Source organism: Olea europaea, unplaced genomic scaffold, assembly GCF_002742605.1.
Source record: "Olea europaea var. sylvestris unplaced genomic scaffold, O_europaea_v1 scaffold2303, whole genome shotgun sequence".
NCBI lineage: Eukaryota > Viridiplantae > Streptophyta > Magnoliopsida > Lamiales > Oleaceae > Olea > Olea europaea.
Window position 1 is genome coordinate 16,032 of NW_019241121.1, and position 10,127 is coordinate 26,158.

Sequence of the window (10,127 nt, forward strand, 5' to 3'; positions counted from 1 at the left end):
CTTGAAATGATCGTTCTTCAGATGTTGTTGGGTAGTGATGAATGAATTTCAATTTTGGTACCTGCTGGATCTGCATTTCACAGATAACTTGTGTCCTGCATGCAATGGGCAACTATCTGCATGATGTGATTATTCGAGTCTGATGTTTTGCTGCGCTTAAAAGTTACTTTTCTATCTTTTTAGATGACGTTTGACAAATTTGGATGGATCTACATCAACTGGATAATAGGATATTGACTTGTTCTTGGTTGCTGTTTTAGTTTGCTGTTCTGGTTTTAATATTAGTGCTCTAAATGTAAAATTGACTCTTCTTTTCACTAACAAAAGTTTTCATCACAAAGTTTTCTGATCAAATAATACTAATAAGAACCTTGGATAGTAAAGAAGATATTTGATTACAATTATATTAGTGATAGTAGAACATTGACTTTAAAAAATTTAGTGTGTTTCATAGGATGTCGGTTTAGGAAATTTAATTTGGTTGTCATGGCTTGTAAATATTAAATTTTACTTGAATACGAATTGATTTTTCAATATTGTGCTATTTTCTTGTATTAGCTAGGAATGGGAAGTGCTCTAGAAACACTATGTGGCCAGGCAGTTGGTGCTGGACAGTATGAGATGCTTGGAATCTACATGCAAAGATCGTGCATTATAACCCTAGTCACAACCTTGTTTTTAACACCTCTTTACGTCTTTGCATCTCCAATACTTCAGCACCTTCATCAAAGTAAAAATATTTCCGAGCTCGCCGGGAAGTATGCTATTTGGGTCATTCCTCAATTGTATGCTTATGCATTGAACTTTCCAGTGCAAAAATTTCTCCAATCACAAAGCAAGATATGGGTTATGACTATAATTTCAGTTGTGGTTTTGGCATTTCATGTTCTATTGAATTGGATACTTGTGACAAAGCTTGGGACAGGTTTGCTTGGTGCTGCAATAGCAGAGAACATATCATGGTGGCTAGTGGTTTTAGCTCAGATCGTTTACGTGGTGTCAGGTTTTTTCCCTGAATCATGGACTGGATTTTCCTTATCAGCATTCAAATCCCTTGCTGGTTTTGTTAAGTTGTCACTTGCATCAGCTATCATGCTGTGGTAAGTAGTTCACTTTAGTATTGTGGTAAAATTAATAACTCAAATTGATATAATTCTACAATCATATCAAATTTGACATGGCAGCTTAGAGCTATGGTATTATACTGTGGTGATCCTTATGGTTGGTATGTTAAAGAATCCAGAAGTTGCAGTAGATGCAGTATCAATTTGGTCAGTTCCTTAACCGTCTCTTGATATTGTGATCTTAGTTTGTACCTGTGGGTTTATATAGGTCTCATAAATTTTTTAAGTCGATATTTTACCCCACTTTCTCTTTTTTGATTAGTTATTTTTTGTGATTGATATGACAGTATGAATCTGGAAATTTGGGTATTGATGATTACTCTAGGATTCAATGCTGCAATCAGGTAAGATATCTTCCTCCCCTCATGAGTTGAGATATTTTGTCCCCATTTTGCTTCAAAAGGTCGAATAAATTACTTTTGTGTAACAGTTTGAGGTTTTATAAAGCTCTCAAATTTGAAAATTTCAATAAGATTAGTATCATCCAAGGAAGAGGTGGTAGTTCCTTGAGTACTTATAATATTCTCAATATTATAATGTGCAGCGTACGTGTTTCTAATGAACTTGGAGCTAATCATCCTAAAACTGCGAAGTTTTCTGTGGTAGTGGCCGTGGTCACATCAACATTATTTGGAATTTTCTTTCTTGTTGCAATTCTTGCAACAAGAAGCTATTTTCCCAGACTGTTTTCTGACAAACCAGAGGTCATAAAAGAGACATCGCGCTTGGGTTATTTCCTGGCAGCAACCATCTTCCTCAACAGCATTCTACCTGTACTCCATGGTAAATTGTGTTACATTTTAATTTGAGTCCAAAGTATTTCAAAATATTTAATTAGGTACTTTTCTTTTGCATGTGTGCACACGAACACATTATCCAGGGTAACAGAATTGCAGAGTATTGGTATGTTCATTATGGAGTAAAGTAAATTAACTGAAGATTTCTTCCCCGACTTGCAGGGGTAGCAGTTGGTGCAGGGTGGCAATTTACAGTCGCACTGATAAACATTGTGTGCTACTACGTGTTTGGCCTTCCTTTAGGTGCCCTGCTTGGTTTCAAATTTAATCTTGGTGTGAAAGGAATCTGGTCAGGGATGTTAGCTGGTTGCCTTCTACAAACTGTTGTTTTGATTATGCAAATACTCCGGGCTAATTGGACTAAAGAGGTTTGTTTATTATAGCTATTTCAGTTGTCAAACGTCGTGAATTAACTAAATATTCAGGACAATGATTCAAACGAATCTGCATTTGGTCTTACCAAGTGTATTCGTCTTGAAAATTAATTCATCAAGAAATTCAAGCTCGATTCAATTTACTCTTGCTAAATAATTTCCCTAACAATATATGCAAAATTTGCTCCACAGGCGTTGCAGGCTGAGGAGCGTGTCAAAACATATGCTACCTCTCCCTTACCCCATGGCGATGGATCAGTAATTGAATAATCAAATAAAAATTGGAAGGAACACATGGAATTGTTTCCACTGATATAAACAAAAGATGAAACATCCAACATCACTGTTTGTGGTGCAGATTTCAGACTTCAGCAAAATCTCAATGGATATTCAAAACGGTGTTCTAATGTTAGGATAAAAAGGTATAGCATGTTTTTAATTGAGAAATATATTTATACTTTACCGATTTTTCTCCTAACAAGGAGGATTTTGAGGGATAATCTTGTATTTGAGAGAGATACTGGCCAGAGAAGAATACTGGAATTTTATACATGGTCATCAGTTTTCTGATTCTATTCTCAATCTTCTTCACTTTGTATTGAACTGAAGGCACTGGTTGGTTGCCTAATGATTATTTTATCTTTGGTCTGGGAAAATCCTGTGAATTGATGGATGTTTGAACTAGGGTGGCATGGACTTGTTTATTTCCAAGAATTGTGTGACACTTAGTTATGTTATGTTATGTTCAATTGGGGATTGTTATACAAGTAAAGTGAACAATCATTGAGAAAACTGACCAAGTGTGGGCATTTTAGCAGTTGAAATGCAAGTAGAGTGTGCACGTTTAGGTTCAGGATGGTGAAAAGTGTGCCTTTTTTGTGAATCTCCTAATAAGAATAGCGTAGTGTACTACTATTAGAGCTGGGGATCGATTACCCAAATTTTCTTTGACTCCTCCCACCCTAAGGTTGTTCTGAAGAGAATGTTTGGTGAGGATTAAAATTAGAATTTTTAGTAGATTGTGATAGAAGCTTTTGAAATGTGTGATTGAAAAGTTGTGGAACCCATAAAATATATGATCAATATTGATTGTTTGATTTTAACTTGAATTAAAATCAGATTTTAAACCGTACCAAACGGGCTCAAATCTGCAGTGTGCATCACATGCAATGATACTGTGAGTTTCCTATCTTGTGTTTCTGGTTTAGTTAATTCTTGTGGTTGTTTCGAAGGTATGAATTTAGAACTTTGGATGTCGCTGATTACCCTTGCTTTCCAATGATGCATTCTCATGGTAAGAGGTTAGCATAATTATGGCTTATTTGACATGATTTTTAAAAAATCAAAAAGAGCCTTGATACTAGAAGTTGCTCTTTTTTTAAGTTAAAAGAGTTATTTTACGTGTTTGATTAATCAACAGTTTTCACTTCATTAAGTAGCTTATACGTTTTAGTGTTATTGAGAAATCGTCAAAGGTTATTCATATAGTCCCCCTTTTTTTTCCATTCTTTTTCCATTAAAATGAAAAATATGACCGTTATCTATCACATCAAGTTATCAAATTTGAATTTCTAGCCCATCACATCAAGTCACCAAATTTGAATTTCGGTCTCTCGTGTGAGGCGCATAACGACTATATTTTTCATTCTCATTTTTATAAAAATGGGAACACAAACGCCCTCATAATTTCTATGCTCTTATATCATACAATAATTTTCATCATATGCCTAATATCATAACTTGATCATCCAAATGAGGCATCTAGCTAATAAAATGATACATGAGCTACAAAAACGAGCCAGAAAGAGAAATTGAGAAAAAAATAATTGTACCTAAAAAAATACCAATCACTCATATATGTCCCACAATTGTGAAGGCGTATGGTGTCCCTCTTTAGTGGCCCAAACTGAGCCAATTTTAGTTTGACCCGCTTTTAAGTTATTTGATTATGACTTGAACTCCTCTTTATTAATTTGTATAATCAAGACCCAATTGAAAATGACTGTAAATACTCAAGAATTTTGTTGGGGAAACTATAATAATTTATGATTTCAAAAAAACTTTATCAAAAATGAATTTAATTACGTGTTACTAAAGAATAAGGACTTGGATTAATTTATCGATTAATTATGAATATTGTTAGGGAAAAAATATAAAAAAAGAGAAAAAAATGTACATACGACAAATAAACCCCCGTTTGTTTCTCATTAAAATGAAAAATATGACCGTTATCCATCACATTAAGCCACCATATTTGACTTTCTATCTTTTATGTAGAGCCCATAACGACTATATTTTTCATTCTCATTTTTACATTAATGTGTATCAAATGGGGCCTAAATAAAACATGGATCATGAGCACGCTAGAGCTAAAAAAAACACGTAATTAAATTTTGTTGGGGAACTATGACAATTTATGATTTCAAAAAAACTTTATCAAAAATGAATTTGATTACGTGTTACTAAAGAATAAGGACTTGGATTAATTTATCAATTAATTGTGAATATTGTCAGGGAAAAAATATAGAAAAAGAGAAAAAAAATATGTACATACGACAAATAAATAAAACGAGGATCACGAGCGCGCTAGAGATAAATTGCGCACCTGGCACACGAAACCATATGTTCCGCCAAATACAATTCTAACGTTACCTCTCAGTCACACTCTTCACGCATCTAGGACCACACATGGCCATCTCTCTGCAATTTTCTCGTCTCTCCACCGGACCGGGCTTCTCTTTGCCGGAGACACGGCATTTCTGGTGCCGAAAATCTTGCTACGTTCGATGTTCCGCGGCCGGAGAAGCTGCCTCATCCTCGTCGGCTACCGTGGAGTCGGAGTTTGACGCTAAGGTGTTCCGGCATAACTTGACTAGGAGCAAGAATTACAATCGCAAAGGGTTTGGACACAAAGAGGAGACTCTTGAGCTCATGAACCGCGAGTACACAAGTACGTTTTCTGATTTTTTATTTTTTTTTGGCTATTTGTGTACATTTTTTATTTTTTATTTTTTTTGAACTGTTTTGGTGAAAAAGGGGATTAGTTCGGAGTTGATTTTTGAATTTCATTGGTAGACTAGTAGTTGCTTTATATTTTTCTGTTTTCCCTGTGCAAGTGAAATTTTTCGTTTTAAAGATACAAATGTGCTGCTATTTTTTTTTTCCTTGAAATTTTCTTATTTAGGATTTTTATTATTATACAGGCCGTTTAATTCTCCCTTGGAACACATAAAATGTGTATGTAGTGAGATATGTATTTGATTCATAAGATATCTTAATCTTTGCATTATATACATATTTGTTCAAGATTAACGGGCTTTAGATAATTTTGAGATATTGATTTGATGCCTAACTGGTATTCTGGAGTCTTAATTGCGGTTTTATTTTCTCCCTCTCTCACATAATTCTTTTTGCAGCTTGGCATGCATGATCTCATGCTAAACTCTGTTTGTACTTCTTTATTTTTTGGATTTGATGGTAGTATGGAAAATTACAGGTGACATTATAAAGAGATTGAAGGAGAATGGGTATGTATACACCTTGGGAAATGTAACAGTAAAGCTTGCAGAAGCATATGGCTTTTGTTGGGGGGTCGAGCGGGCAGTCCAGATTGCTTATGAAGCAAGAAAACAATTCCCAACAGAGAAGATCTGGCTCACCAATGAAATTATTCATAACCCCACCGTTAATCAGGTATCCGTTTCTGAAGTCATTATTTTACCGTTCATTCAAAATTCAACTATATTTGGATGTAGATAATAGTCACAGGCTGAGTTCAAATGTTGTTCATTTATTCCTTTTCTCAATCTATTGGTTGTTCTGTCACCTTCGTTTGGAGCATTTATATTTGATGAAGATATTCTCTTCTAGTGATATTGGCTTCGGGGTTTTTTATTTATCTGTTAAAGCTTCCTTTTAGTCAGTTTGTATACATTTATTTCATATAACCACATGCAACGAACATGTGAGTCATGATCTGTCATGTGGTTATAGAGGATATTGTTTTCAGTGTTGTGCAAATCTTCGATCCGGGCTCAGTTTACTCAACAAATGAACACCAATTGAGCTCAACTCACCCACAACTTTCACTTGGTTGCCACAAGCTTTCAACCTACAAAGAGACACTTGGTGATTGGTTTGCAAGCCACAAAGGAAGAGGGAATAGAGTAGCAATTGAAACCTCAAGGAAGAAGAACCAACACCGGCCAAACCTCACGTTTTTCTCTCTTTCTCACAAACCAACACACAGGAACGGCTGTAGCAGGAAGCTAGATATATATTACTTAAGTTATCACAAGTTGGGCCAAGAATGAAGGAGCTAATGGGCCAACAACCAAAAAACAATCCAATGGGCCAACAAACCTAATAACCAATATATCACCACCAATAAGCTACAACTTGGACCATCCAAAAGTGTTGGATCACGAGCAACATTAACTCAATTAAGTTACTTCAAATGACCCCAAGTTCTTTCCGGGTCGAGCCATCACTAAAGTGTCGATATAACTTATCCAATATCGATTTAACATCATTGCCCGGAATTTATTGGGTGTCAAAATCCAACATTTAGAAACATTTTTGGGAGTGTGGCTTTTATGAAATTTTTTATATATCTACTGTTTGCAGGTAAACAGTTTGTACCTGGTAAATAGTAAACTTAAATTTTGCATTAGACAAGAGACTTACATGTTTAAAGCGCGACTACCTAATCATTTGTGGGAAGAATCAAACTCGACTAATTATACTGATTAGATAATTTGACTTTCTACTTACCAGAGGCTTGATGAGATGGAAGTTAAAAATATTCCTGTTGAGAATGGGAAGAAAATTTTTGATGTTGTTGATAAGGGCGATGTTGTGGTGCTACCTGCTTTTGGAGCTGCTGTGGATGAGATGTTGCTTTTAAACGACAAGAACGTGCAAATAGTTGATACAACTTGCCCATGGGTATCGAAGGTGATTTTCCCCTTCAACACATTCTGAAAACAATTATGACTATATGTGAGTATATATTCATGCTTTACACCCCTTTTTGACCATCTACATTTTTATTTCCTATAATTTCGTTGTGTAGGTATGGACTACTGTTGAAAAGCACAAGAAGGGAGAGTACACTTCAATTATTCATGGAAAATATTCTCATGAAGAGACTGTAGCAACTGCTTCTTTTGCCAGGAAATATATAATTGTAAAGAACATGGCAGAGGTATATCTGATATGCTGTTTCATATTTTTTGTTTTTCTTGTCTGTTTAGTAATGAGCATCCATTTTTGGAAGTAGCTACAATGATTAATCCTTGGATGCAGGCGACATATGTTTGCGATTACATTCTGGGTGGTGAACTTGATGGATCTAGCTCAACCAAAGAGGCTTTTCTTGAGGTGCAGAACAATAGCTTGCATTCTTCACTTCTAAGACTTCCGTAACGCATAAAGTTCATGTTATTGTTGGTTTGCAGAAATTTAGATATGCAGTATCCAAAGGGTTTGATCCAGATACAGATCTTGTAAAAGTTGGTATTGCAAATCAAACAACAATGTTGAAGGGAGAAACTGAGGAGATTGGTTAGTCGCTAACCTGCAATACCTTTCTTGTGCTATTTGAAATATACTTCTTACATTGATTTTAGCTGCTTCTTCCTCTTCTTTTTATTTACATTTTTTTTTTCCTGCAGGAAAATTAGTTGAGAGATCCCTGATGCGCAAGTACGGAGTGGAAAATATTAACAACCACTTCATAAGTTTTAATACTATTTGTGATGCAACTCAAGTAAATTCCCTTCCAGACATCGTTTTCCAAATTTGCTTGGTTTAATATTTTCTTGATATATTTAGGACTCCTCGTAGAGAAGAAGATAATAGCGTTAAAATAACTGAATGAATTGAAGCTATTGTTTCTCACCGACAGAGAAAAAAGATCCACCATGATGTTTTATTGCTACCAACAACCTGTTGTATTTTGTGATTGACTCTAAGGCACCATCCTCTTATTTATACCAAACCTTTTGCATTCAGGAGCGGCAAGATGCCATGTATAAGCTGGTTGATGGACAGATGGATCTCATGCTAGTGGTTGGTGGGTGGAACTCGAGTAACACTTCACACCTACAAGAAATTGCAGAGGCTCGTGGAATTCCATCTTATTGGATTGACAGTGAGAAGAGAATAGGTCCTGGAAACAGAATTAGTTACAAGTTGATGGTATGTGCATGTAAACGGTTTCTATTATGAAGCTAAATCCGAGTCAACAAACATTTTCTGATCATCTACATGTTGCATTTAACAGCATGGGGAGTTGGTAGGGAAAGAGAACTGGCTACCAGAGGGTCCTATCACAATAGGCGTAACATCTGGCGCTTCCACCCCTGATAAGGTAATTCTGCTCAGCTATTCCTTTTTCCTATCCTCCTTTTTCGCATCACTAAAATTTTTACATGCAAGATATTGGGAACTGTAAATTTGGGGGGCTCTCTGCAGTGCACACGCGTGAACAAATGCAATATTGGTTAAGTAATGCAACTTTTATTATGATCTAATCACAATAGTTGTCCAGAATATCAGAACCACAGAACTCAAATGATTAAATCCATCCCAACGATTTAACAGCATGTTTCGCTATGCCTTTTGTGGAAAGTTAGTGAAAACTTATTTTTAAGAAGTAAATTTTTCGACTGAAAAGTTCCTGAAAAAGCTAAATCATGTTTGGCAAAATAATTTCTTAACAGTAAGTTTACCCTTTTTAGGCTTAGCCACACACGCTCTAGTACATAATTAGAAAGCTTGAGATTTAAACAGTGCTATGAGATAACTTTTATCTGTGAAATTTGCTTGTGGTCAGGTTGTAGAAGATGCCCTCATCAAGGTTTTTGACATCAAGCGTGAAGAAGCGTTGCAAGTGGTATAGATTAGGTCTCAACACCGGCAAAGCGTAGATTAGCTATGCAGGTGTGAGTTTTACTGCTCAATATTTAAGTCAATAAATAATCGAGGAGTGATTTATAGTTCCACTGAGTGTAACATGACGAAATATATGTAATTGCAATTTATAATTATATGTCCCTTTATATGGGAGATGTCTCTCTTCGTCATCTCCCCCGACGTACACAACCTGATTGCTGGCAAGTTTCTAAGAGAATTACCTCTAAAAGAGGGGAAAAAAGTCTAATTCATGTAAAGTTCTGATTGGAAATCTACAAGGGAAAAGAACTGAACTGTATGCCATGAATTTGAGAAGTTAACTGAAATTCGATTTGGAAATGGACTTTTGCATTTTGTACCAACAAATTCTCAAGCGTACATCATTGTACACATATTGATGATGTAATTGGTGACGTAAGTGAGCGCGAGGGCTTTTGGTCATGAGTTCAATTTCCCCTACTGACACTTTTTCGGTCGAGTTTGTCGCACAAAGTTTGCCTAGTGCGGTTTATATGGTAGGCGTGGTTTGTAGGCTATTGCGTTAGTCCGAGGGTTTACTTAGTGTGCACCCGAAGGGTAGTGACTACGGATCTCCCATCATAATAATAATAATAATAATAATAAATAAATAAAATAAAAATAATGGGATTATAGAAAGACCTATTCCAATGCCATCCCCAAAAAATGGAGATCCTTTTCCACTCATTTTTATTTTATATATTAATTCATCATCTCTTATGGATGTTAAGTGGTTGTTTCATAAAAAAAAATGATAATAATTTTAGCAGATTTTGATGAAAATTAATGAAACTTCTGATTAAAAAATTATGAATTTCATAAAACGTACGGTCACAATTAAAATTTAACAAGTTGATAAAATTTTGGTAGAGATTTATTAAACAAGCATTAAATGG

General features: G+C 35.4%; 2 protein-coding genes across 3 annotated transcripts; both read left to right on the forward strand.

The window, feature by feature from the left end:
* The first annotated feature begins 33 nt into the window (after positions 1-33).
* LOC111381431 (protein DETOXIFICATION 33-like) lies at positions 34-3,823 on the forward strand. 2 transcript variants are annotated; one of them, XR_002700339.1, is made up of 7 exons: positions 34-1,100; positions 1,185-1,271; positions 1,412-1,468; positions 1,669-1,907; positions 2,084-2,289; positions 2,488-2,717; positions 3,415-3,823. XR_002700339.1 is itself a non-coding variant. In XM_023005211.1 (6 exons), exons 1-6 carry the CDS (start codon positions 565-567, stop codon positions 2,563-2,565), a joined length of 1,203 nt encoding a protein of 400 aa, XP_022860979.1. In that variant the 5' UTR covers positions 34-564; the 3' UTR covers positions 2,566-2,943. The 2 variants fall into 2 exon arrangements, 1 of the variants encoding a protein (XP_022860979.1); XM_023005211.1 differs by lacking the exon at positions 3,415-3,823 and having other exon boundaries at positions 2,488-2,943.
* Positions 3,824-4,890: 1,067 nt separating this feature from the next.
* On the forward strand, positions 4,891-9,394 carry LOC111381423 (4-hydroxy-3-methylbut-2-enyl diphosphate reductase, chloroplastic-like). The gene is made up of 10 exons (XM_023005204.1): positions 4,891-5,245; positions 5,792-5,988; positions 7,072-7,251; positions 7,370-7,501; positions 7,603-7,677; positions 7,755-7,860; positions 7,971-8,065; positions 8,311-8,496; positions 8,582-8,668; positions 9,134-9,394. The coding sequence occupies exons 1-10, from the start codon at positions 4,984-4,986 to the stop codon at positions 9,197-9,199; spliced, it is 1,386 nt and encodes a 461-aa protein (XP_022860972.1). The 5' UTR covers positions 4,891-4,983; the 3' UTR covers positions 9,200-9,394.
* The last annotated feature ends 733 nt before the right edge of the window (positions 9,395-10,127 follow it).

Coding starts and splice junctions, on each gene's coding strand:
- LOC111381431 (XM_023005211.1), top strand. CDS start 565: ATGGGAAGTGCTCTAGAAACACTATGTGGCCAGGCAGTTGGTGCTGGA. Junction 1,101..1,184: donor GCATCAGCTATCATGCTGTG/GTAAGTAGTTCA, acceptor TTGACATGGCAG/CTTAGAGCTATGGTATTATA. Junction 2,290..2,487: donor GGGCTAATTGGACTAAAGAG/GTTTGTTTATTA, acceptor TTTGCTCCACAG/GCGTTGCAGGCTGAGGAGCG.
- LOC111381423 (XM_023005204.1), top strand. CDS start 4,984: ATGGCCATCTCTCTGCAATTTTCTCGTCTCTCCACCGGACCGGGCTTC. Junction 5,989..7,071: donor ATAACCCCACCGTTAATCAG/GTATCCGTTTCT, acceptor TCTACTTACCAG/AGGCTTGATGAGATGGAAGT. Junction 7,252..7,369: donor CTTGCCCATGGGTATCGAAG/GTGATTTTCCCC, acceptor TTCGTTGTGTAG/GTATGGACTACTGTTGAAAA.